Genomic DNA, 27,454 nt, shown 5'->3' with positions numbered 1-27,454 from the left:
TCCAGAACAATCTAATACCACAGCAATTTGAGATGCACCTCAATTCGTTTTAATATACACCTACAAGCTCATCTTTCGTAGGCAAGTTATTTCATTTACTCCTTAAAGTTGTATTTCCACTGTATTTTTTTACATAATTTTATGTTAATGTAATACATTTTATGCCTAAAGTCCTTTCATTGATGACTCATATTTATCTGCAGCAAAAGTATGTATATAACTTGAATTTAATTTTGTACATTCTAATTTGAAGGTAATGTTTAAATCCTGTAGCCAAGTAGCTCTAGATATTAAAGAAATAATTCCAGACTGAACTATCATTATAGGTACTATTAGTATGATTTATCAAAACAGGATTTCATAAACAATTACTACATATAAAAAGTACAATGTTATTGGAAAAACCAGTTTTCATCAGACTTGCTAAATTAAGATGCATCTATTTCCTAAAATAGATGGCAATCCTCACCAACATTTTACAATTATTGTTTTTACAGTTATTGTACACACTATGAAACATTTTTCATGAAAACAAAAGGAACTTTATCATAGTAATGTCTGTTACTGAGATCCCTCTGAAAGGGTGATCTATCATCAAAATGATTTTTAATGATCTAACTTTTGACAGAGCTCAACTCGGTCTTCCCTCAAATTTCATAAAAGCAAAGTATTAGAAATCATCTGAGTTGGAAAAATATTTAATACTAAATCAACAGACTTTCACTTTCTCAAAAAAACACTATTTTGTCTGGCACTCAAAAGATTTGTGGTCCCTGGAGAAACTCATCATAGTAAGTAGAGGGAGAGAGGGCAGGTCTCATATTTATGGAGACATCTTTGTAGAAAGCAAGACCATCCGGCCAACTGGGACTGCTCACTGCTGCTCAGCACTCAGCAGAGCAACCTTTGGAAAGGGTGCACAGGCAGGCTGTAGATCTTCATTTTTTTTTTTTTTTAATCCACTTATTGATGTAACCTTAGCAAGCCTTCACATACCACCAAGCATGTGGGGGTCCAATTGTGAAGGCTACCTCTTTGGACTGTCTGGGAGCTGACTCCCACTGACCTCGGAGGTGAGTCTCAGCAGAGCTGGCAACCCTGGACAGCGGGAGATTCCCTGACTTCTCCAGCTGGCATTCTCCAAACAGGGTTGGGGTGGGGGCACAGGGGGCATTGGTGCACATTGAAATCTGAGTGATTCCCAGTGAAGACAGAATCCCAGTTGAAAAACATCTGGGGAAAGCTCCCTTTTATTTCCCCCTCTTAGAGATTTGCAATCAAACCAGAATACTAAAGGCTAAAGAAAGCTGTTCAACTTTCTTTAGTGTAGGTTTTTTGAAATCTATTTGCTTCCCCACCCCAATCTTTTCTCTGAAAGAACACATTGTTATATAGAAAGAGATTTTAAATCATCTGCTCTGATCCCCAGAGTGCCACACTGAGTCTCCTATGAGATCTATGTGGTCTAACTTGTTTTTGACAGGCATCAGATGCGAGAAAAACACACTGGCACAGACCGTGACGCTCCTCAGAGGGAGGCCGCGTGGAAGCAGCAGCTTCCCCAAGGGAGGGGGCGTCAGCCTTGGGCCAGGCCCCGGCTGGACGGCTGGACGTGGTGCCCTGGGGCTGGCTGTCACTCGTGGCGACCCCAAGACTTCCTCACAGCCGAGGTCTCAAAGGTCCCCTTCCGCTCGGCTAAAGTGGGACACAGTCCTCGGCCCTAGGCCAGAGGGTGAGTGTGTGAGAGTGTGTGTTTGAGTGTGTCGGTGGGCGAGGGTAGGGTCTGGTTGACTTGGGGCCTGGTACATACCAAGAGTGGAGGGGGGAGGGTGTGGAGGCCATGGGTTGGGAAGCTTGCATGGTCCTCTTGCTGTCTCTCTCTCCCTCTTTCTCTGTCTCCCTTAACTGTGGTTTCCAGCTCTTGACCTGTCTCGGCGGCGGGGTGTGTGTGTGTGTGTGTGTGTTTGTGTGCGTGTGTACGTCCAAACACAAGGCAACTTTCTATGGAGACGTAGTGAAGGGTAAATGCACTATTACTCATCTGATATACCCTAAAATACTGGACATATCTGGACTCAGACTTTGAGGGCAGCCTTCCTGCCAACTCTGGCAGTCATTGATGGTGCTACAACTGTAATCCTCTAAAGGACCAAAAGTCCCGTACAAGTCCAGACGTCTGCTCTGTACAGTCTTTTCCTACAGTACAGAAAAGTACAGAACATAATGACACATTCTTTTTTAATTGTACAGATGACTCAGCTGCCACCTGCTGCCTAGTCAACATCGTTAACCTGAGGGAGTCAAGCAAGAGTTCCAAATCCCTTGTTGTGGTCCTTGGAAAGACTTCTGTTCTGAGTTGCTCAGTTGTGCCCAACTTTGATGCGACCCATGGCCTGCAGCCCATCAGGCTCCTCTGTCCGTGGCATTTCCCAGGCGAGAATACTGGAGCGGGTTGCCATTTCCTTCTCCAGGGGATCTTCCCGACCCAGGGATCAAACCCAAGTCTCCTTCAGGTGGACGCCTTCCCATCTGAGCCACGATACTGTTAAATGCCTAGTCAAAATACAAACAAAAGAGCTAGTGTTCTACCGGAGAATGCACTGGCACCCCACTCCAGTACTCTTGCCTGGAAAATCCCATGGATGGAGGAGCCTGGTGGGCTGCAGTCCATGGGGTCGCTAAGAGTCGGACACGACTGAGCAAGTTCACTTTCACTTTTCACTTTCATGCACTGGAGAAGGAAATGGCAACCCACTCCAGTGTTCTTGCCTGGAGAATCCCAGGGACAGGGGAACCTGGTGGGCTGCCGTCTATGGGGTCACACAGAGTCGGACACGAGTGAAGTGACTTAGAAGTAGCAGCAGTATTCTACTAAGTGCGAAGACGATGGAAGAGACGGAAGGTTTCCTTTGTTGGTAGAGTTGAATCTTTCCTTCGTTTTAGTTTATTTTTACTATTAAGGCTACTTGAACAAGGCAATGGAGAAACTCCAGTATTGAAAAGCAATCGACTTTTTTAAAGAAACATGTGGCAGGTTAAACTTTCTTCGTTTTTTAGAGTTGGTTAAATGCAAAACCTTTATTCAACCAATATGACTATTGTGAATGGTATTTCAAGTCTCCATGATGGATGACTAAGGCATCAAGGAAGAAAGGAGTAGAGGTGGAGACAAAAAGAACAACCTTTCCCCTTGGCCCCCTCTCAACCAGCTGCTTAGTTCCTTCATCTCATGGACTTCGATGTGGGATTATCTTGTTTGTCCGGTTTTTGTTCGGGGACCCTTTCTAGTCAGGAGGCTATAAACAGTGGTGGGGAAGCCCTTCTCTCCATTCCACGTGAGACCCAGTGGACAGTCCAGGCCCTGCCCACTGCATTGAGTCTGTAGCAACAGAACCACCAGGGATGCTGGTTGAAAATGCGTATTCCTGCAATCCACGCCACTTCGCTACTGACTGTTTGAGGTGGTGGTCTGGAACCTATAACTGGAAGCTTTCTTGATGATTCCAAATCACACAAAAGTCTGAGGACTACGGAAGAGCTTCATATTTCTGGAAGAGTCACACACCTACAGAAGGAACCACAAGACTTGCCTGAAATGGTAAAGCTATCAGTATTGGACTACAAGTTGGAAGGTCTCCACCTTTGCTATGCAAGTAAAATGATCTTTCTTTGAAGTGCAAATGGATCATACTAAAAGTTTACATTGTTCTACAGCATTTTAAAAACACTAAATTATAGAAATCGGATGTACGAGTTCCTTGAAAGCAAGAACCTATGTGTATGGATATGTCTTCATGCCTTAGATTCTGCCTTGAACATAGTGTGCACATCAACAGAAGAAAGAGAAGAGTTGAACCGACAAAGATACAAAGAGATCAAAAGTGCTGAGCCAAGTGAAAAGTTGAGGCTTCCAAGAACTTCTTTTTTTTTTTTTTTTTTTTTTTTACTTTCATTAAAACTTTATTTTTAAATTTTAGTTATTGAATCAAAAACACTTCAAGGAAGCAAAGGAGAGCACAGCTTTAACAGCCCTGGAGTTTTTGTTGTAGAAAACACAACAGTGGAATTTCAGAAGGGCTCAGAGAGGCAAACCTTTAAGATTCCAGGACCTCTGATGGCTGATTTCATCTTCAAGGTAGGATGAGTCTCTTCATAAAATGTCATGCATCAGGGGCCCAGCATATCTTGAATTTGAAAAAGAACAAGTTTGTTTGGTTGGCAGCCAGGGCATGTGTCATTAATATTTTCACCTTGACAGTCAGTTCTTAAAAATCATTCTCTCTCAAGGTTCTGTTCCTCAACCCTAATAGTTAAGAAACAAACTTCATGTTTATAGGGGAATGATTGTTTTGAATTTGTAGTCTCTGGTTGCTGTGTTCAGTTTAAAACCTCTCGATGGAGTTCAGTGAGAATGGTCCGTGGTTAAATGCTCCGTGTCTTAAACCACGACTCTTCTGTTGCTCTCCTTGCAAAGCAGAGCAGAGAAGACAGAGGCCCCTCCCTTACCTTCCTTTCCTGTTTCCTCAGTAATGTCTCATCATGAGCACTTGTCTGGACTCCTGTCACGAGGTCCCCTCCCAAGAACTTCTCTTTCACACACTGAATACATATTGAGCACCGACTATGAGCGCGTAGGCATGTAATAAGTTTCTGCTCATAGAATGCTGAGAGAAGAAGACACACAGTTGCTGCTTTCACTGAGACTAATCTAATGATAAATAACAGGCAGATCCTGTGAGAACTTATAGAGGTGACTCTTCCCTCACTAAAAACTGGGTGTCAGAGAAGGCTTTTCAGAGTCATAATTGAGTTGAGGTCCATAGGTTGAACCAACGTACACCAGGGTTGAGGTGCAGGAGGACTTTCAGGCAGGTCAAATAGCATCTTGGAAGGCTATGTGACAAGGGGACCTTCGTACATTCCAGACATGGAAAATGCCCTATGGGAGGGAACCCAAAGAGTGCAGAGGGCACTCCAGTGGAAAGAAATGAGAGAAGAAAGTGGCGCCCAAGCAATGAAGGGATTTGGTCGTATATGAAATATGATGGGAAAATACAAGAGCAATTTTAGCAGGGAAGTGGTAGAATTGGATCTGTGTTTTTAAAAGGTCATCTTGCTCAACATCACTAATGATTGGAGAGACTTAACTCCAAACTACAAGAAGGTACCACTTCACATTAGTCAGAATGGTCCTCATGGCAAAGTCTGTCAGTAGCAAAGGCTGTGCAGAAAAGGGAACTCTCCTCCACTGTTGGTAGGACTGTGAGTTGGTAGAGCTACTATTGAAAAGAGTATGAAGGTTCCTCAAGAAACTAAAACTAGAAGTACCATATTCTTCAGCAATCCCACTCCCAGGCATATAGCCACCAAAAGTATAACTCAACAAGATACATGCGCCGTCTGTGCAGATATATGTGTGTGTGTGCCCGCGCGGGGGCGCGCGCGAGCACACGCAATCGCCTGCGAGGCCGGGGCGGGGCTGGGGCCGGGTCTGGGGCTGGTGCAGCCCCCAGGATTGCCTGAGGCACCCCAAGGGAGCCCCAGACGGAGATCCGGGGGACGGTCGTCTGGTTTCCTGGAAGCCGAATGCGGAGGGGCTCGCGGGCCGCGCGGAGGCAACCCCGGTCTGCAGCGCGAGGCGCAGCCCCCGCCACCCACCCCCACGCCCCACCCACGGAGGGGCTGGGGCTGCGGGGGCCCAAGAGTTGCGACGGGGACCGGGGGCTAAAGGAGAAGGGAGGCAAAAAGCCTATAGTACCCGGTATTCCCAGGCGGTCTCCGATCCAAGTACTAACCAGGCCCGACCCTGCTTAGCTTCCGAGATCAGACGAGATCGGGCATGTTCAGGGTGGTATGGCCGTAGACGGAGGAAGCTGTCACCAGGCTCCCTAAGAACCCTGCTCTGCGCCTCCCTTTCGCTCTGTCCTGCCGGTCGCACCTCTCCACGGGGGCGCACGCTGTACTGGAGCCGCACCACCCGCGACCGGACTGCAGCCTGGCGACGACACCACACCCCCGAACATCGCCAACCCCCGGCAGCAATGGCCTGGCCGGGCCCGGGGGCCGAACGGCTTCCAGGACCCTCCAGCAGCGGGCCGGGCGTGCGTGTAGGGCCTGCCGCGCCGTCCCACCCTGGGCGTCTCCTGGCCCAGCTGCGCTCCGGGAGCGGAGCCTCCCGCCATCCCCTTCGCTGCTCAGGGCCACGCGGCCCCCGGAGTTGTCTGGCTTCCCGCCCCCCGTGGCCCGCGGGCCTCTGAGCCTCCTGCGGGCCTAGGCGCAGCCCAGCCAGGGCCCTGAGCGCCCATCCTGCCCGGTGCCCAAACCCACTGGGAGCCAAAGAGGCACGGTCGACCGGAGCGCCTCAGCCCCGCCCCTTCACCCTACTGAGGGCCCCCTTGCCCCGACGCCGCCCGCCAAGCACACTACCTTCCTGAGAGAGCAGACGAGCCACAGGCAGGCACACGGACAGACACACAGACACTCGCAGGCACCCACGCGAAGGGAAACAGCCGGCTGGCGCAAGCTCCTCAGTCAGAGCCATAGCACCTGTGAGAGGCCAGGGCCAGAGGAACGGATGGGCGGCCAACTGTCGGGAGAGACAGAGGCAGAAAGAGAGGAAGGTTCCAAGACAGACTCCAAGATGGCAAGAGGGAGATACAGACAGACATGAGACACACACACACACACACACACACACTTGAGTGTGGTCCTTGGAAATACTTCTGTTCTTAGTTGCTCAGTTGTGCCCAACTTTTTTGCAACCAATGGACTGCAGCCTACCAGGCTCCTCTGTCCATGGGACTTTCCAGGCAAGAGTCCTGGAGTGGGTTGCCATTGCCTTCTCCTATAACTGCATAGTGATACACCAATTCAACTTACTACTATGGGGGAAAAACACCATTTAATGAGACATGAAGACAAAGCACAAACCCGACTAAGGAGACACACGCTGTGGACCACAGCAGTGCTATGACCAGATCAAGTGGGGGGACGGGGGAGGGGAGATGGATGGGTAAACTACAGCCTTGGGGGCTGGGGCGCAGGGGGGGGAGGGGGGGCCGGGGGTGGGTCTGGATTGATGACGACTAAGCAGACAACAGGATGAGACAGGAAATCAAAACCAATGATGAAAGCAGACACACTGTCAGAGAACTCCAACAGCAAGGAAAACATACAGAACTGTTCTTTTACAAATATTCGGAAAGAAATCAAGCATGAAACCACAGAGAAATCGTCAAAGAATTTTAAATATCAACTAATTAGCCAATGATGCAAATTATAAAAAGTGTGTCAAAAGACCACAAAATGGACTAGTTACCAATTCACAGGCCGCTAAAATGATCCACAGTTAATTTAATTATAAGCTGACTAACAATGCAGCTAACATGAAATGGGTGGTAACAGAAAAAAGAGATAATACAAGTCCAGTTACAAAGCAGAGTGTTGTACACGTGATTTCATGGGGTAAATAGCAATGCACTCACAAAACCTAAGCTAAACACGCAAGAAAGCTGGAACATGTGCTTTAGAGCCACACACTCTGTCACCAAAAGCCCTAGGTCGTCATCCCAGTTTTAGACTTGGAAAAGTGAGGCAGCCTGACGTCTTCCCTGGGGCCCTGGGGCACTGGGCTTTTAACCTGGTTTTACATGCAGAGCTGGTCTGAGCGTGCGGCCAGGTCCATCAGCAAGCAGACCAGTGTAGATTCTTGGTTTTGTTCCCACCGCATACCCTGCACCCTGCAGCCAGGCATCTCCAATGGAAAATGTGCTGCACGGCTTTCACACGCCATGAGAGCTGCCTATGCTTACTTTCACGAAGCTGTCTGCTCCCTGAGAACGGAAACTTCCCTGCAGCTGTTGTGCCCAACATAGGCCAGGCCCAGCGTTACAGAGGCAGGCTCTGGCTGAGTTCATGATGACGTGCTAAGCTGGTGGTCCAAATATCAAGACTAATTTGTCACTGTGCCATTGTGGAATGATTAAAGACTAGGCAGTTTAAAAAATTTTAGACCTCTGAGCATAGCAAATGTACCTGATTTTCTTCTGGGTAAAAAGAGAAAAAACAAACAAAAAAGAAAACCAGTGTGCTCGGGGAGGGATGCGGCAGGGAGGAGGCAGACACATACCAGAGGCATGAGGCCCAGCGGGTCTCCCGCCCACGCAGGGCTGTGCTGTCTCCTTCAGGGATTGGAGCGCCCACTGCTGAGTGGGCAGGAGCCGGCACACGAGGAGGCAGGATGCAGGTTGAGGGAACTCACTGATTTAAAAGGATGGAGGTACGCGAGACAGCAAAAGAGACACAGATGTACAGAGCAGTCTTTTGGACTCTGTGGGAGAGGGAGAGGGTGGGATGATTTGGGAGAATGGCATTGAAACATGTATAATATCATATAAGAAACGAATCACCAGTCCAGGTTCGATGTGGGATACAGGATGCCTGGGGCTGGTGCACTGGGATGACCCAGAGGGATGGTACGGGGAGGGAGATGAGAGGGGGGTTCAGGATGGGGAGCACTTGTACACCCATGGCGGATTCATGTTGATGTATGGCAAAACCAATACAATATTGTAAAGGAATTAGTCTCCAATTAAAATAAATTTTAATTAAAAATTAATAAAATACAATGAAAAACTAAAAAATAAAAAAATAAAACGACGGAGGTTGCCTAAGCTCCCCCTGCCCTCCATGCTCTCAGTCTCCTCAGCCCGCTGCTCCGTGTTCTCCTTCTCTTCTTTGATCAACCTAAAATAGAATAAAACCCGTCACCTGCCTCTGTCAGCAGAGGAACGTGTCTGGACAACAAATTTGGGCTGGCATTCTGTGTCACGATTAACAAGTTCCAGAAACAGTTGCTCAATTAACATCTCAGCAAAATGGTTCAACTTTTCCTATTTTGAATATTCTCAAACTTAGAATCTTAGCATTGAGTCTTACAACCTGGCCCCTGATCATTCACGCTTGATTTCACTTATTTACTCTAACATTCTGAAGGGGCCCTGGTGGCGACTCTCTCCCTGTGAGGAGATACCTCAAGTTGACAACCTTTACCTCCCCTGCTCTCAGGGCAGAGATGCACGTCAGTGCCTCAAGTCTTTTCCACTGGGAATCGGGAACTCTGTACAATCAAAACAGCAATTCACGAACAAGCTGGAGTTTCTAAACACAAGTCTCCAGACCAGATGAAGTGCTGAGTTGATCTAGTATTTTTTTTTTTTTTTTTTAAGGTTGTGTATGTACAAACGCATCACTTGATAAAGTTCTTTACCAGCTTTGTGGGAGTTTCTGGATTCATGTCAATGTGTTGCATTAACCTAGAATTCACGGTTTCTGCTCTTCTCCCCTAATGTGTTATGGATGATTTTATATAGCAGTTTAAACGCACAATTATGCAAATAAAATGATTTTCAAATTAAAATACAAGATTCTTACAGGAAGTAAACTCTCCAGTTTCACTTCTACTTATACATCTTGAAAGTTTTTCACTGTTGATAACAAGTTGATGGACAGAATTTACCATTTACACCTAGTCAACTTGTTGCATAAGGAAAAATCACTTTTACCTGACAATATGCTATGAAAATAAAAATATTAATATATAACCATTCCATATTTCCTGCAGGGATGGGGAAAGACAATCTTTCTGAGCTCATCTGTGCTCAAATACTGCCCACAAAGCCGTCTGTCTCGGCGTCAAATGGGCAGGCGGCACCACCTGCGTTTGCTGGTTGTCCTGTTCACCTCCTTCCTTTCCCCCAGGCCCCCCTCACTCGGCCAACAGGAACGGGCACCTCAGCCTGGGCTGACGTGATGAGAACAGTCTGAGCAGCAGCTCTGCCAGGTCCTGTGCAGGGTCACTGGCCTGCGGCCACTCTGAACGTGGACTCGGGACACGGGCATAGCTGTGCCGGTGGGCACCAGGCAGGCCTCGGGGCCCCCAGCCACCCGGCTGCACCCAGACCCAAGGCCCCCTGCTCACCACGAGGCAGGCCTTTGGATTCTATCCCGTTTTGTAAATTGTTATAACTGCCAAGACGGTGTCTAAAGAAAACATCTTAAATATACTGATGAGATGAGAAAAACTCAAACACATGTCCTTGGACCACTGTCTTACAACAAGCCCATCTTCACACTGTATTAAGTTAAAAAGGAAAATGCAGATCTGAGTGGGAATTTGCCAACCCCATAACCCCAGCTTTTCTGTTCCAGGTGACTTTTCACCAGAACATGGGAGGCTCCGAGGGACACAGGAGGGTGCACAGGATGCAGGGGACGCCTCGGCACCTCACCCACCTTGGGGCTCAGAGCTCGGGGGGGGGACACCCCACAACGCCCCCCCCCCACAGAGTGCAGACACCACACCATGGACAGAACACCCTGGCTGAGCTCTATAATCAAGGTCAATCTCAAAATTGAAAATACTTGAAGCTGACCTGAGGTCAGGTTTCTTACTCTGGAACACTCAGACTTCCCTAGGACAAGACAGCTCCTCAGAGAAACCGAGTTCCCAGGGAGCTGGGATCAGGCGCACCCACCGGATCTCTTTGTTGATGGCGTCCAGCTGCTCCTTGTTTGGAAGCCCAGTACAAAATAGCCGGTTGGAGGAAGTCCTTGGGAAAATGGCTAAGGGCCAGAAATACCCTGGCTTGGTGTGCTCGGGCAGAAAAACATCTCCTGCCTTTGGTTATGCCCAGCACCAAGACTTAATAATAAATATTAAGGATGTTGCTTAAGAAAACAGGTTATGGGATAAGTACATGAGTCACTTAGAGCGCTCTGTCCTTGAAATATTTTTACTCATTAGGTGTTACCCCCATACGCGCTCTGCTGGCTGTATACTCTAAGCTCTTTGTTCCTACTTTTATAAAAAGGCTTGACTGCAGAAATAAACTTGTCAGTCCTTGCAAGAGACTGTCCTAGTGTCCTTCTTTCAGGTTCGTGGCTTCCAAGTCCCGGGGAGAAAATCCCCAACAAGTGGCGCCATGAACAGGGACTTGAAAGGAAAGCTGAACAAAGGGAGAAGTCCCTGCAGAAAGAGGTAAGCAGGGTGGGACAACATAGCAGTAAAATTCCTTTCATTTCTATAATGTATCATTTTTTGAAACAAAACGGTGTTAATGTTTCAAGAGATCAGTTGAACGACTGCTATCATATGTTACTGGAACAATTCATGGTTCCCAGAAGAGGGGACATTCAATCTAGGCATATAGAAAAGGGTTAAAAATAATGTTTTGGAAGCATATCGGCAAGGGTTACATGGTCACTCATACGGGCTATCACAGAACAAATTGAAGGGCATAACGTTAATTTTGGAGAAGGCAATGGCACCCCACTCCAGTACTCTTGCCTGGAAAATCCCATGGATGGAGGAGCCTGGTGGGCTGCAGTCCATGGGGTCGCTAAGAGTCGGACACGACTGAGCGACTTCACGACTTCACTTTCACTTTTCACTTTCATGCATTGGAGAAGGAAATGGCAACCCACTCCAGTGTTCTTGCCTGGAGAATCCCAGGGACGGGGAGCCTCGTAGGCTGCCATCTCTGGGGTTGCACAGAGTTGGACACGACTGAAGCGACTTAGCAGCAGCAGTGTTAATTTGGAAGTAAAAAACTATTCAATCTTTACATGAATATGAGCATAAAGAACAAGATATGCAAGGTGCTTTGAAATATAAGAATGTTAAGCTCAATCAGACACAATCCTTAGAAAAACAACTTAGAGACATATATACAGGATGTATCAAAACTGAAGCCACTTAGAACGGAGGTCATTTCATTCAACGGACAGCCCAAATCTGAGGTTTTTCCTTCTGCTCCGCCTGTAACAGCAATTGCTAACTTTGCTCGTACTAATCATTTCACTCCTCCTCGGGAGATGCCTGCTTGCGCTTTTGCTTTTCCAATGCAATTTAATCAACCTGTCCAAGACCAAAATACTTGGGCTAATCTAGATTTTGGCATGTTGTCTAGCTTTAAGAAAGCATGCACTCTGTATGGACCTACTTCTCCTTACTGTATAGAATTTCTCGGAGGATGGGCTGACCATTGGATGTCATATGATTTTTTTCAAATAGCAAAGATAATTCAAAATCCTCAACAATTACTTCAATGGCAAATATGGGTTAATGATGAGGCCCAACAAATGCTGATTGACCAGCAATCTCATGGTAACCCTGCCAATTTAATCTATGATATACTCACTGGAACAAGAGCCATGGCCAATACGATTGCACAATTAGCTAATATTACCCCTCAGATGTTACATTTCATTAAAGAAACTGCCTGCAGGGCATAAGCAAAAGTTGATAGCACTAACTCTGATGGTTCATTTGTTAAGATTATTCAAGGACATGAGGAGGAATATTCTCAATTTATAGGAAAATTAAAGGATGCAATTGAGAAATCTATTAAGGATGTGACTTTACAAAATATTATTTTAAATCAACTTGCTTTTGAAAATGCTAATGAGGAATGTCAATCCATGCTTAGACCAATTCAAGAGACTAGCTCTTTTATGGAATATTTGAAAGCTTATAAGGATATCAGATCTAATTCCCATAGACCAAAATTGGCAACATTAGAAACCTTTAATGTACAGAAAGCTACTAATGCCAAATGTTTTAACTGTGGGAAGCCCAGCCATATGAAAAAACAATGTCGCATGCCAACACAGGTCAAAAAAAATACTACTACTACTAATAAGAAGAGACCCCCAGGAGTATGTCCAAGATGTAAAAAGGGGTTCCACTGGCTGAATGAATGTCATTCTAAATTTGATAAGGATGGAAACACTTTGAACCCTGGTGCACAACAAAAACAACAGGGAAACTGATAAAGGGGCCATCCTCTAGCCCCACTACAAAAGGAGGACCTAGCATTATGACACTACAAGCAGCTACATCTAAGAGTGCTTGCATTGATATACCTAGTCCTTATGATATGGAACTAATAGAATTATACAAACCCCACAAAATTCCCACTGGATATTATGGCCTGATTCCACCTGGGACAATAGGACTAATTTTGGGACGTAGTAGCTGCACAATGAGAGGTTTAGTGGTACTGACTGATGTTGTGGATGAAGATTATGAAGGGGAAATACATGTTATGGTAAATGTTGTGAAAATGGGAAATATATACTTAAAAAAGGTGAACATTTTGCACAATTATTACTTTTGCCATATGTCAAACCAATGAAGGCATCTGATAAAGTTTGGCAGGGAGTCTTTGGAAGTACCAACCTTACTGCTGCACTATCCACCTTATTAAAGGAACATCTGAAACCCATACTTACTTTACACATATGGGGAAAAATTTCAAAGGCATGTTAGATACCGGAGCTAACATTTCAATCATTAGAGCTGAAGAATGGCCCCTTGATTGGGGTAAGGTTATGGCTCCTTCTAGACTATTAGGAGCGAAAAAAACTGATGCCACACAAACTTTTGTCAATGCATCCTATTTACAAGTGTATGGCCCTGATCAACTTGTAGCTTATCTTAAACCATATATTACCAATATCCCTATCAATTTATGGGGACGGGATTTTCTTGAACAAACGAAAGCCACAGTTTCTTTAAATGAACCTTCTTAACGGGGGCCATTGAGTTAACACCGCTGCCTTTCGATTGGGAATCTGATACCCCAGTATGGACACCTCAATGGCCCCTAAGTAAAGAAAAATTGGCAACTCTTCCACAATTAGTAAATGAACAATTACAAAAAGCTCATACAGAACCTTCATTTTCCCCATGGAACTCCCCTATTTTTATAATAAAAAAGAAATCAGGAAAATGGCGAATGTTGACAGATTTAAGAAATGTTAATAATACCATGTTACCTATGGGGCCCTTACAACCCGGATTGCCCTCCCTTTCTATGGTACCAAAAGGATGGTCTATAGTTATTATTGACTTATAAGACTGTCTTTTTACTATACCCCTGCATCCTAAAGATAGAAAACGTTTTGCCTTTTCAGTTCCTTCTATAAATCACATGGCTCCTGTTAAAAGATTTCAATGGAAGGTGCTACCTCAGGGAATGATAAACTCTACCATTTGCCAATATCTCATATCTGTTTTATTACAACCTATTAGAGATAAATGTCCTACTGCGTTTATAATTCATTACATGGATGATATACTTCTTTCTATGGAATCTGAACTCTATTTGCAACAGTTATACAATGAAGTTACTACTACTCTTCAAAATCATGGCCTGCTTATTGCACCAGATAAAATTCAATGGAAAACACCCTTTAATTATTTAAGACATGTTATGGAAGAATCTAAAATCAAACCTCAAAAAACTCAAATTTCTGTGCAGTGTCTTCGCACGCTGAATGATTTTCAAAAATTGCCAGGAGATATTAATTGGCTACGGCCATCTGTTGGCATCCCCACCTATGCCTTACAAAATCTATTTAAAATTTTAGAGGGATCCCCTGACCCTAATAGCCCTAGGCAGCTAACAAAAGAGGCCAAAGAAGAACTGGCCTTAGTGGAGAAACACATTCAACAATCTTTTCCAACTCGGCTAGATTATGATCAACCAGTTTCTTTATATATATTCCCCACTGAACATTCATCCACTGCAATTATAGCTCAGCATAGCCCAATAGAATGGGTATATTAACACACTAAACAGTCTAAAAAAAAAAAAATTGTATCATATATTGAGAAAATAAGGCACTTAATTATGTCAGGAAGAAGCCATATACAAACTTTGACTGGATTTGATCCATATGCAATACGTGTTCCCTTGAACAAAAAAGAAATTGCAAATTGCCTTACAGTATAACTTGACCATGCAAATGGCATTAAATGATTTTCAAAACGTTATCTCATTTCATTTGTCAAAAGGAAAATTATGGGACTTTCTACAATGTACTAAATTCATTGTAACTAATATCATTACATCCCAACCTATTTCCAATGCACCCACCTATTTCATTGATGGCAACAAGAAAGGCATAGCAGGGATTGTCGGCCCTGGTATCAAAGAGAAATTACCCACTACCTATTCTTCAGTACAAAGAGTTAAATTATATGCTTTATATGCTCTTTTGTCGCTTCAACCATTATCCTTCAACGTATATACTGATTCCAAATACCTTGCTTCCCTTTTTCCTGATTTTGTTACCGCCTTTTTATACAACCTAGATGAAGAATTATATACTCTCTTTTCACAGACTCAAGCTTTAATTCGCTCACGTACGGAACCTTTCTTTAATGCACATATACATGCTCATTCAGGTTTACCTGGCCCTCTGGTTGCAAGAAATGATGCTGTTGACAGGCTCATAGCTCCCATTTTTATGTCTGCCAATGACGAACATGCTAATCTTCATACCAATGCTAACAGACTGCACTCTAAATACCATATTCTTCTCACTGAAGCGTGTCATATTATTAAAACCTGTGATGTCTATGCCCCTTTGAGCTTACGAACTACGACCTCAGGAGTTAATCCCCGGGGGCAACAGCCTAACTCCCTTTGGCAATCTGATTTCACTCACTGCTCCTTAGGAAAGTTTTCTTTGCTTTTTGTCTCAGTTGATACATTTTCAGGTTTTATCTGGGCAGTACCTGTCTCTTCAGAATCCAGTAAACACACCATTTCCGCACTCTTACTCACCTTCCCCATTATGGGGATTCCTTCTGTCTTGAAAACAGACAATGGACCTTCATTCACCTTGCATTCGTTTCGTTCATTTTTATCAGAATGGAACATAACACACATTACAGGAAAACCCTATAATCCTCAGGGTCAAGCCATTATTGAAAGAGTCCACTGCACCCTAAAAACCCATTTATTAAAACAGAAAGGGGGAATATGGAAGAGGAGCTACACTTCTTATCCCATGAACCCTCAATTACTATTATCTTTAACTCTGTATTCCCTGAATTTTTTAAACCTAACAAAAAATAATTCTGACACTCGTGCAGATAGACATTTTGCAGAAGACAAAAACAGCAAATTAGAAATCAATACACCAATATGGTATAAGCAATTTGATCAGTGGCTGCCAGGTATCTTACGACTCCTAGGCAAGGGTTATGGTCTTGTCATTGCAGATGGAGAGGAAATCTGGGTTCCCCTTCGCCATGTCCATTACCGAGAGGGACCCCAAGACCGGACTCCCTCGGCAAGTGACGAAACTGACATGAAGGGTCTCGTCAATGACCCTGGAGGAGCCAATGAGGAAACGCCATCATCTGAATCCTTACCCGACATGGGGTCAAGTGAAAAACATGACTCATCAGGCTGAGCAGACACTGAAGAGTACTGGAACTCCTATGACTCCAGATAAGCTGTTTCTGGCAATGTTAGCTGTTCTTTCCTGTTCCTCTGGGGTAAGTGCAGAATATGTTTATTGGGCATACATACCCAACCCACCACTTCTCTCCATAGTGGATTGGGTAGATAAAGCCCTTATGATCTTTACTAATGACAGCATGCATTTTCCAAGTCCCTGGTCCACAAAGCGACCAATTCATGAAGATGAGGGAAAGCCAATCAACATTTCCGTGGGATTCAAAACCTTGCCTATCTGCTTCGGATCTCATCCCCTTTGCATGACTATCTTCCCACAGTGGTGGGCATACTCTGCCAACAATGGGACTGCTTTGCATCTGGGAATTTTTGTTATGGCATCTTTCTTACTTAATGGCTCTGAGCAACATTATCCAGGCCAGATAGCCAACTATTCAAACTCGCTTTTTCAACCAGAGGAAACTTCATGTCATACTGTATCTTGGAGAAGAAAACAGGAGATACAACCAGTACATTGGTTTGATTGTCGAGGCCAATTTGGGAAAGTTTCTATAATTCAGCAAAATCATACTAATCATACATTTAAATTTGTTGACTGGGGACCTCACAGTTTGTTTGTAAACTGTTCTGAAGAGCAGGAGGAACATCATAATTGCTCCTGGTTTAATAGATCAAGCATTGGAGGCTTTCATAAAACTAAGACAAGTTTCTGGACTGATAAGGACATATTGCTGAATTGGTATAACGGGGGCTTACCACCCCCACGACCCAGGACTGTCGTCTCCATTGTGGGGCCAGAGCAATGGCACATTTGGAAAATTTCAGCAGCCTTAGAGCACTTCGCTAGTGTTTATGGGACTGTGGGTGTGTTTCGTCCTTATAATTATACCTTCCTACACAATAGTACTGGCTATATTCAATCGTGTGTTCACCTTCCGTACTTGTTTATTGTAGGGCATTTTGATATTGACTTATCAACCAAGATTGTCAATTGTACTGCATGTGCATTGTATACCTGCCTTAATCACACCATTTCATATCACAATGCTAGCATTGCACTAGTTAAACAAAGATCTGAGTTATGGCTTCCCGTAAACTTAACTGAGCCTTGGACTGATTCTGTATTTCTTTCTGTATTGTTGAAAACTGGACTTAGGCGATCTAAGCGCATCATTGGGTGGATTATTGCAGACATCTTAAGCCTTATCTCTATTGTGACTATAGGAACTTTGTCCAGTATGGCTTTACATAATTCCATACAAAACCATGATTTTATCACTGCTTGGCACAAAGACTCTCATGATCTTTGGACTCGACAAGCTCAAATAGATCAGCAATTACAAACACGAATTAATGAGTTACGAACTATGGTTATCCACTTAGGAGATCAAGTGCAGCAACTGACTTTCCAAACACGTATACGTTGTCACTGGAATTTTACTTCTTTTTGTCTGACTAACATGCCCTATAATAGCACTGAATATCCTTGGGGTAAAGTTAAAGCGCATTTGCAGGATCTCACAAATAACTCAAGTTTAGACATCAATTTGTTGAAACAACAAGTTGCTAATTTTCAAGTTAAGGTACCTTAGGAATTGTACAGCACTCAATTTTATGATACTTTAACCAAAACCCTATCGTCTCTAGACCCTAGAGCTTGGTTTTCAGGAAGCAATATTTTTATATATGTATTAATCACCCTGCTTTTTCTGTCATTGCTTACAGGATTCAGATGTCTCTACTCAAGACTCCGTGCCTCCCACAATGGAGTCCAACTAGCAGCTGCCGTGCTTAAATTAAAAACAAAAGGAGGATATGTTGGGAAGCCCAGTACAAAATAGCCGGCTGGAGGAAGTCCTTGGGAAAATGGCTAAGGGCCAGAAATACCCTGGCTTGGTGTGCTCGGGCAGAAAAACATCTCCTGCCTTTGGTTGTGCCTGGCTCCAAGATTTAACAATAAATATTAAGGATGTTGCTTGAGAAAACAGGTTATGGGATAAGCACATGGGTCACTTAGAGCGCGCTGTCCTTGAAATATTTTTACCCATTAGGTGTTAACCCCGTACGCGCTCTGCTGGCTGTATACTCTAAGATCTTTGTTCCTACTTTTATAAAAAGGCTTGACTGCAGAAATAAACTTGTCAGTCCTTGCAAGAGACTGTCCGAGTGTCCTTCTTTCAGGTTCGTCGCTTCCAAGTCCCGAGGAGAAAATCCCCAACACTCCTGCAGCATCACAGTCAGAGTCTTGGCATTGGCCTGCCTACTGGGCGACAGCTGAGTAGCCGAGCTGAAGAAGGTGACCCTGTTGCCCTCGCCATCAGACACGCCCTCATCACTCTTGAACACCTGGGCCACGTTGGCCAGCATGCTGGCTTGCTGCACGAGCTCCCAGTCCTGCTCCTTCAGGGTCTGCACCTGGGCACGAGAGGATCACGTCTCATCAGCAACATTCAGGGCAGCTCAAGTCTATTGGGAACCGAACACAATTTTACATGGAAGCCCTGACTGTGGATAAATGGGCCATGTTCATGAGACACTGCCATCTCTTAAACGAGCAGTACTGAAGAAATGGGCAGGAGGAGAATCCAGTTCCTAGATGGCCTGGTGACACTCAGGTCTTAGCATGGATGGAAGGCAATCCTATGAGGTTATTCACAAGGGTGGGCTGATGGAGTCAGAGACAAAAACCGAAAATTACAAAAATACATCCATGCCTCCATCAGCCAGGCTGGAGGAAAATCAGAAAAAAGAATCTTTCAGCTCGGCAGCCGCTGGGTCCCCCTCAGCGGTCAACACTGGTCCTAGTTCACCAGGGAGTGCCATCCTTGCAGGCTCCCAGCCCTCCGTTTCCCAGGCTGGTCTGAATACCCACAGACAGAAGCGAGCAGGGGCAGCCGGGGGACGGGAGGCCCAGCCCCCCGCGGCTCTCCTCTCGGGGCACAGGCCCTTGGGCTGTTCTGGTGATGGCCCCTCGCACCACAAGGGTGGCTCTGTCATCAGAGACACACGGGAGAGTGCCCACGGGGCCCCGCACCGCCCTCCCACTCTCACGCCTCACACCCTTCTCTCTGCAAACCTCCCCCGCCACACTGTCACCCAGGTCTTGCCTGCTTGTCCCAGACATGACCTCAAAAGAACTGAGGGGCAGTCTCGAGGTGCTGGCTTGCTGGCTCCCTGTCCCCTGTGGCCAGTGCCCTAGCCCCTGTCTTCGTCACAACCCCGCCCCAGGGCTGGGCCACCCCCTTTGTTGGCTCCAGGACCACCTGCCATCATTCCTGCTCCTCTCCAGCGAACCAGCTGCCTATGGGTTCACCCCCATCAGCCCGGTCAGCAGGTCCTCTCCCTTCTCTCACCCTCCAATTCCTCCTCCAAGGCTCCCTGCAGCGCCCACTGCAAGTCTCTGAAAGCTCCCTGGGAGTGGCCTCTATGGTCTCCCTCCCCGCCGGGTCTCCAGCTCTGTGCAAGCAGGCGGTGTGCCCCGCCCTGCAGGGAAGCTCCCCAGGGGCTCGAGGAACCCATGTTACCAAGCCGCCTCCCCTCCTTGCCCTCCCCCATGCCCCGCCCAGCATGTCTCTCCCTGGGCTCCAGGCCCCACCCTCCCTGGGGTTATTCTTCAGTCCCTTGCACCCCTTCTCAACCTTGCAATGCGGGGTGCCCCACGGCTCTACCCTTGCACCCCATCTCTCTCCACCAGCACATGCCTGGTGACTTTACCATGCTCATGCCTTTAAATGTCATCTGTATGCCCACAACCCCAAGTCCACCCTGAGTTGAGTGAGTCCTCTCCCGGATGCAGGCCAGAACAGCTGCTCTCCTGACACGTCCCCTGGACACCCCATGGGCTTGTCCACCTCGGCAGGGCTGAGGCCCCGCTCTTAGCTCCTCACCCCAGCAGCCCTCCTCACCTCAGGAAACAGGTTCTGGCCTCGAGCTGCTCAGGCCTGAGCCCGGGGTCCTCCCTGATGCAGCCCGCCCTCTCCCTTGTCCCCGCTGGTTGACACGACCCTTTTTCTATCTCCGAGAGGCTACTTCTCTTCCTGCCTCCGGGTCTCTGGTTCAAGGTCACCCTCCTGGTGTCACCTCGCTGGCCACCCTGTTCACACACGATCGTCCCCTCCTCCTCAGACAACTCGGGCACTCTGGTCTCCTTTCTCTGCTCATTATTGTCCAGCAGGTTTCACGGGTTTAAAAGGGGGTCCACAAATTCTTTCATCCTCCTCCCTTCAAGAGGCAGAAGGGGCAACTCCTGCTCAGCCCCTGAGCGAGGCAGGACTTCGCAGCTCACTCTCACAAACAGAAGTGAAGGTGTGCGGCCTCGAGACCAGGGCACGAAAGGCCCCGAGCTAAACCCCGCGTTCTCACTGTCAGAGGGTGTTCCAAGGAAAGCCAGCCCATGGGAAAGCCACACAGCAGGGACATGGGCCTGTCCCCAGCAGCCAGGTGAGTCTGAAAGCCTGCCATCCAGCCCTGGGGGGCCTTCCCGTGTCTGTGCCCTCAGGAGGCCCTGAACCAGGCCCGCCTGCTACAATGCACAGGCACTGTGGACTGTGAGCTGCTCACAGGGAAGTCACTAAGCTTTGCCGTGATCCGTTACGTAGCAGTGGATAAAGAACACACACGGTTTTTAATTCACTGCTGGAGTCCCACTTCTGACCATGTCTGGCCCAAACTAACTGCTCACTGAATATGGAAGCTCAAAACACACACATGTATGAAAAAATACATGCCATGAATGAGGTGAAAATATAAAGGCACTTAAACTTCCAATGAGAATTCTTCTCACTATAAGCTGATGGATATGTGTATCCATTTACTCGTAGGACGATTTCAAAACTGTGCTAATTAGTACCATGCTGGGCCTCACAGTAGGCCACAAGTTATCAAAATTGGTTATTTTAAGGAAAAAAAGCATGCCTTAAAACTAAACTCTTACTCAGAAAAAGGAACATAGGAAGACGTAAAGCGATCTATCAACGCTTTGTTCCAAACCCATCTCAGGACCACAGTGTGAGGGGGCAGGTGCCTCACAAGGTGCCCACCAGGGACGGGAAGGGGGTGGCGGGGGTCCTTGCCTTGGACGGCTCTTTGTGCAGCACTGCCAGCCGGCCTTTCTGGGGGCACCACAGCACCGCCCCATTGCCGGAGGAGTCTGCCGGCCACTCCGCCATGGGGAACCTGAGGTCCAGAGCGCTGCCCAAGTCAGGTCGCCTGAAACACACGGGAAAGAAGAGTGCTATTAGAAGAAAAGAGAGCTCACTCTGTCAGTCAAGCCAGAGCCACTCTCACTGCTTCTAAAGGCGCCTCAGACAACCTGCAGCAGAAAGGCCTTGGACCCACAGCTCGGAGCTGAGCCGCATTGGTGTCTCCCATTAAAGCAGAGGTGAGCATGTCACCAGACTCTGAGCTGAACATGGCCCAGCACAGATGCTCAGGCCCTGAGCTTAGTGCTAAGGCCTGGGGCTGCTGGTGCCAGGAGCTCACTCAGCAGGGGCCTGCTGAGAGGCAGGGCGGCCCTCCCCCCCTTGACTGTGAGCCGCCTGCACTGCAGGACCACCCGGGCTCTGCTTAGTCTTGTCTCTGGGAAGAGGGTGGCGCCTTCATGTGCAGGAGCCCCTAAACCAGGGAGACAGGGCCCTCCTCCGAGGACAGGACACCCCATACGTCTGCAGAGAGGCCAGGGCCAAACACCAGCTCAGCTTGCTCAGGGTCACACGCTGCTCTGCTCGACGGTTTTGCAAGGAAAACTGTGCTGCACAGGAGATGGAAGTCTGGAATCTCCCCGAGCCATGCCTGTCTTCCCTCCCATCTCCCCTCCCTCCTGACGGAACGGCTCCTTTCTCTGCTCCACTTCTAAACAAGGCCTGGGACCAGAGCACACTTGGGAACTGATGCAGGGTATGACACAGTCCCGCCGTGGACTGCGGACCCTCACAGAGTGCAGCCTCCATCTTTCTCCCCCTCCTCACCCAAAGCTCTTTCCTCCGGGAGAAGGTCTCAGAGACAAGGTGACCAATTCCTCTGGGAGGTCCTGCTAAATATGCCGAGCCTGCCCTGCCTGTGAGCCAGGTTTTCAGTCCCCACTCCCTCCCTCCTGAGCCAGCATAGTGCCCCCCCACCCAGCCCACACTGCCCGCAAGCCCCGCTCTGAGGCCCCACCTGTGCTGCTAAGTCACTGCTGTGACCCCTCGAGAGCTGCCTCCTGGAGACACCCCTCCCTCACACCAGCCGCTGTGGCCCACAGTCTTCAGAGCACAACGGCCCCTCCTGCCCCACAGCTGCTTCCTCTTCTTATCTCTCACTCTCACTGACACACAGGGACTGGTGACCAGGCCCCAGGCTTCTCCATCTGAACCCCCCAACCATGCCAGGCCTCGGGTCCTGGCACCAGGGCCCTCATTACCCAAAAACCCCCAAGAGCAGGAGGCCATGTCCACCTTCTCTTCCTCCACTGTCTACGCAGTCCTCACACTCACCTTGTCCACCCTGGGAGCAGGGGTTCTCCAACTCTGACAGCACCAGCCCCTCACACTGGAGGAGCTCTGCCAGCAATCCGACCATGTCACCTATCCGTTCTGCAGGGAATGTGCTCTCCTTCTCCTCCTGCCTAGGAGCAGCCATCCTACACACACACCGTGTCTGGGCCAGCAGTTTGGCATGTGGGACTCCAGCGCCATGGCCAAGGCAAGCAGGCTCCACATCTGGGCGCCATGCCTTCAGTTTCATGGGCCCCGGGCTGGCACCCTCAGGTTTGTCAGAGGAGCAGTCGTGAGATCCACCTGTATCCCAAGCAGCTCCCTGGACTGGCTGGTCAGAGCAACAAGCAGACTCTTTGAACGTGGGGACGCCCTGGCCCCTGCCCACCGCCTATGGGCGACCACCTCTGGCCCTGCTCCCGAGGAGGTGGGTGCCTGGATCAGCAGATGGGGCCACACACGCACACACTCGGCGGCAGACGGGAGCCACGGAGAAAGGCAGCGCTGGCCCCCGCCCAGACACAGCCTCCCTGTCAGCACACGCACCCGCTGCAACTCCTTGTTCTTTCGTCCAGTTGGGCCTCCTTCTGGCACAACCTCTCCTCGATGCTGCCGTCTCTCTCTCCCACCTTGGCCAAGAACAGTGTCAGCTCCGCTCGCAAGGACCCTGTCCTGACAGCAAGTGGGCCATGCTCTGTGCGGACCACGGGCCCCGGGTTTGCAGGGGGCATGCCCGCACGCCTGCACACGCAGCCTGCGTGACTTCAAGTGTGACTCGTGGGTCACAGAGGGTGCTGGTGACCGGCTGGTGAGAGGAGACGTGCTCCCCCCAGCCCCGGGCCCGCACCCTCGGCCGCTGCGCCCCCTCCTCGGACTGTCTGTGGTGAGCCAGCGCAGGCAGCAGGCAGCGGCAAGTGCAGGATGCGCAAGGCACACGTTCTACCTTCCTAAGCTGGGAGGGAAATTCGAACAGTTTAGCCTCCTTAGTGGCAGAGCTTCCGGAAGACAAAAGGTCGGACTACAAGGCCTACCGGGACGGACAGCAGAGATGCCAGGGGAGAGGAGAAACCAAGCCTGGAGAGGAAGATCACAGGCGGAAGGGCGCCCCCTGGCGGCTGTTAGTGACCCCGCTCTGGGAGGGTCTGCGAGCACTGACACCACCTGCCGCCCGCCACTGGACGGCCCCTCAGCCGCTCACTGAGCTCCAGGCAACGCTCCTGACAGCCGTGCCAGCACAGGCCCGGCCTGACTCTCCATGCCCAGCCAGTGGCCACCGGCAGTGCGGGACAACACCTTTCCCGCCAGAAGGATGGGGTGGCTGGCTGGCTGGCAGTAGAGACGATGCCCCCAGCAGCGCCACATCCGCGGGACGCGGCCTCTCACCTGCGAGGTCCCCGGAACGGCGAGCTGGGAGTGGGGCCCCAGGTCTGCATGTGCCCTGCTGGGACTTCTTCAACAAGTGTATGGATAAAGACTTAAAACTGTGTTCATTACAGAGCTATTCTGGCCATCTCTTAAACGAGAATGGGATTTTTCTAGGTCTCTATCCTGCTAGGCTTTGAATTGCTGACTGAACTCTAAGCAGCAGTGATTCGGAGTTGAAGCGTCCTGGGGACACACAGAACACGGGACAAAACTGGAGGGAAATTAACCGAGGGATGACACAGAAGCGGGGGCTGCCTGACACTCAGGGAGTGCTCCCATCTCAGACGGGCAGCACGACCCCCGTGTCTGCGCTCCTGTGTGGACTGAGGAGCACGGGCAGGGGTGTGATGGGACAGCCCGGGAACAGGCCCTCCCCGCGCCCGCCCCCCAGGGACCCAGAGCAGCACCTTGGAGAGCGCGGCCACCCTCTCTATGCCAGCTCAGCCTCCACCTCAGGCAGCGGAATGGAATTCCACAAAATGGTTAAACCAAGTCCCAAATAACTCAAACCTGTAAGTTGCAGTCACCCCTAATTTTTTAAAAATGTATTTCCTTCCAGTACAGCTGATTTACCATGATGTACATCCACACTTTTGAACGCAATATTTTAGGGTCATAAGAACTTTACACTGGGACTTGATTTCCAACCTAGGAGTCACATGAAAAGGTCTTTACCTTCCTTCCTCAGTAATTCACTACTATAAAAGTCAGACACAGTTCAGTAAAGGCCATTACCTATCGATGCCTAGAATCCTTATTTGCAATTTCATTTTCAAGTTTATCACTGAGGTCATCCTAAGTTTCAAATCAAACATAAAGGTTCAGATCAGATCAGATCAGTTGCTCAGTCGTGTCCAACTCTTTGCGACCCCATGAATCGCAGCACACCAGGCCACCCTGTCCATCACCAACTCCCGGAGTTCACTCGGACTCACATCCATCAAGTCAGTGATGCCATCCAGCCATCTCATCCTCTGTTGTCCCCTTCTCCTCCTGCCCCCAATCCCTCCCAGCATCAGAGTCTTTTCCAGTGAGTCAACTCTTCGCATGAGGTGGCCAAAGTACTGGACTTTCAGCTTTAGCATCATTCCTTCCAAAGAAATCCCAGGGCTGATCTCCTTCAGAATGGACTGGTTGGACATAAAGGTTACGTCCTCAAAATTAAAGTCATAGACACGGCAGTTTTCTCGGACGTGAGCAAAAATGCGCCTACCTCAAAGGTCACATTTGCCACGATTGGCACCCATTTGCCTTAACGTTCTGTCCAGCCATTCGGTTTACCAAGCTTCTTTTCTACATAATAAACCCAAACAGCAAACAAAAAGTATCCTAAACTACCCTGTTATTGCAAGAACTCCAGGAGGGAAGGTATCTGGCATGAAGTCAGGACCTCTGTCTGCTACACCATACAGGCGGGCTTGACCCAGAACAGGGAGGGACCTTCAACAGATCCAACGGGGAGCTCTGAGGCTCGTTTCCTCGGGTAAAAGTTGGAAAAGTCTCATGCAATTTCCTCAGAATTAAAGCAAGAATATTAACGAGTGGAAACAGAAGTCAAAATGTAACACAACCGGGCCAGCCTTCTCAAGCCTAGTTTTTTCTAAAGCAGTTACACCACATGTATGAAATGCTTAAACCAGGACCAGAACTTGCTGCTGGTGCAACTCCTGTCCCATGTGGACAAAGTCCTAACATTAAAAGTGAAAGAAAATGCTTTTTCCTGAATTCTATACGTATTAAACTCTGCCACCTAATCTCCTCCTGTTGCCAAAGAGTATTGTGAATAGGTTATACAAACCTGTGCAAATATTTCTGTTTTGAGTTCTCACACAGAATCACTCACACCAAGCTACTAAACAAGTACACCTGCTGTACCACATGTTGGAGGGGTTCTCTCTGAGACGGTCTCATGGGGCAGGGGGGGCAGGGTGGGAGCTGTCTGTCTGCCCACAGAGGAGAGGTGAGGCTCACAGGGGGCGGCCTGAGCCCCCAGCACTCTTCTGTTTTCACAGCGACCGCTAGGGAGTTTCTCATAAATCACGACACCCGCAGACATGACCGCCAGAAACATCATGATTCCACATGGTTACACAGCTCGGGCCTGAGGATCTGACAGTGAGCAAATGCCACTCGACTTGTCTGACCACCGGTATCACTGTCACACATCCCTTCAAGGAGCGGAACCTCGGAAAACTAGAGAAGATGGCCAGGCAAGCTGCCTCAGCAGAGCCCACACAGCATGCTCCCATCTCTCCGAGATAACGGGCTCCACAGACGTCACCAGACTCGCCTGAATGAATCAGAAGGAAATTTCAGCATCAGGAACACATTCAACAGGCAGGTGGAGGGGGGGATGAACCGGGAGACTGGGGTTGACATATATACAGTACTGATACTACGCATAAAGTCAATGAGTAAGGACGTAGTGTACAGCACAGGGAAGTCTACTCAGTGCTCTGTGGTGAAGTAAATGGGCAGGAAATCTAAAAGAGAGGGAGACACATAGATAGATGGATAGAAATATGACTGATTCAATTTGCTGTACAGCAGAAATTGACACAGCAGTGTAAAGCAACTATACGCCAATAAATGAATGAATGAATGAATGAATGAATGAGTTTTTGAAAAAGGAGCACACTGGGCCCCCTGGAACTTGTAGAAATGAGAAGTCCACACCCAGGCTGTAGCACAGCGCCAGGGCTGCCCTCATGTTGGTCCACTGCCAACGGACAGCCTGGACCAGGCCTCTTCTACCCCAGAGACCTCGATGCAGAGGCGGGGAGGCAGCCAGCTGTGGTCTCGCCAGAGCTCTGCTCTTACTCACGCAGCCATCCCAAGGCTGAGATCCCTGGGAGAACAAGAGACCCACATTCCACCTCAGGACAACAGACATGGCCGCCATCACTCACTTCGCAGACGTCCTGCTGCAGTTTTATGTTCACTTCCTCGGACTTGAGGAGGTCCCTCCTGGCCGTGTCCAGGTCCTTCTCCAGCTCTGTCACGTGGGCAGACAGGGCTGCCAGGCGCTCCTTCATCTGGCTCTGCTCTTGCGACTGCTTGTCTATGACTTCCTGGAGCTCGATCACCTTAGCCAGGTCTTCCTCGTGGCTTAGACAGCCGTCAGAGGATCTCTAAGGGGAAAAGGAAGCCTTAGACAGCCTGGTTTTGGGAGGGAGGGAAAACAGCACTTCCAGGCAATTGGTGAGGTCAAAACTGCCTTCTGCGCTCTGGGAGCTCACAGGACCCTCACGGCCGCTCAGACCTACATGGTGCATCAGTGAG

At 48.4% G+C, this 27,454-nt stretch overlaps 2 protein-coding genes and 1 non-coding gene across 3 annotated transcripts in view; 1 reads left to right on the top strand and 2 right to left on the bottom strand.

Annotated features, from left to right (window-relative positions):
• The window catches only part of LOC123465559 (liprin-alpha-1-like), a gene marked incomplete in the record, with an annotated part of 992,590 nt that overhangs the window by 719,363 nt on the left and 245,773 nt on the right, over positions 1-27,454 (top strand).
• LOC112587513 lies at positions 5,747-5,865 on the bottom strand. The gene has a single exon (XR_003112035.1). It is a non-coding gene; the product is annotated as a 5S ribosomal RNA (ribosomal RNA).
• LOC102415270 (liprin-alpha-1) overlaps positions 15,797-27,454 on the bottom strand; it is a 48,633-nt gene continuing 36,975 nt past the window's right edge. Inside the window, 4 exon segments of the mRNA XM_045164836.1 lie at positions 15,797-18,689; positions 21,347-21,482; positions 27,082-27,089; positions 27,091-27,303. Coding sequence (XP_045020771.1) covers positions 18,315-18,689; positions 21,347-21,482; positions 27,082-27,089; positions 27,091-27,303 — 732 coding nt within the window. The 3' untranslated portion in view covers positions 15,797-18,314.

The sequence above is a fragment of the Bubalus bubalis genome, chromosome 1, assembly GCF_019923935.1.
Source record: "Bubalus bubalis isolate 160015118507 breed Murrah chromosome 1, NDDB_SH_1, whole genome shotgun sequence".
Classification (NCBI taxonomy): Eukaryota; Metazoa; Chordata; class Mammalia; order Artiodactyla; family Bovidae; genus Bubalus; species Bubalus bubalis.
Note: the sequence above shows the minus strand (reverse complement) of the source record. Positions and strands in the feature narration are given on the sequence as shown.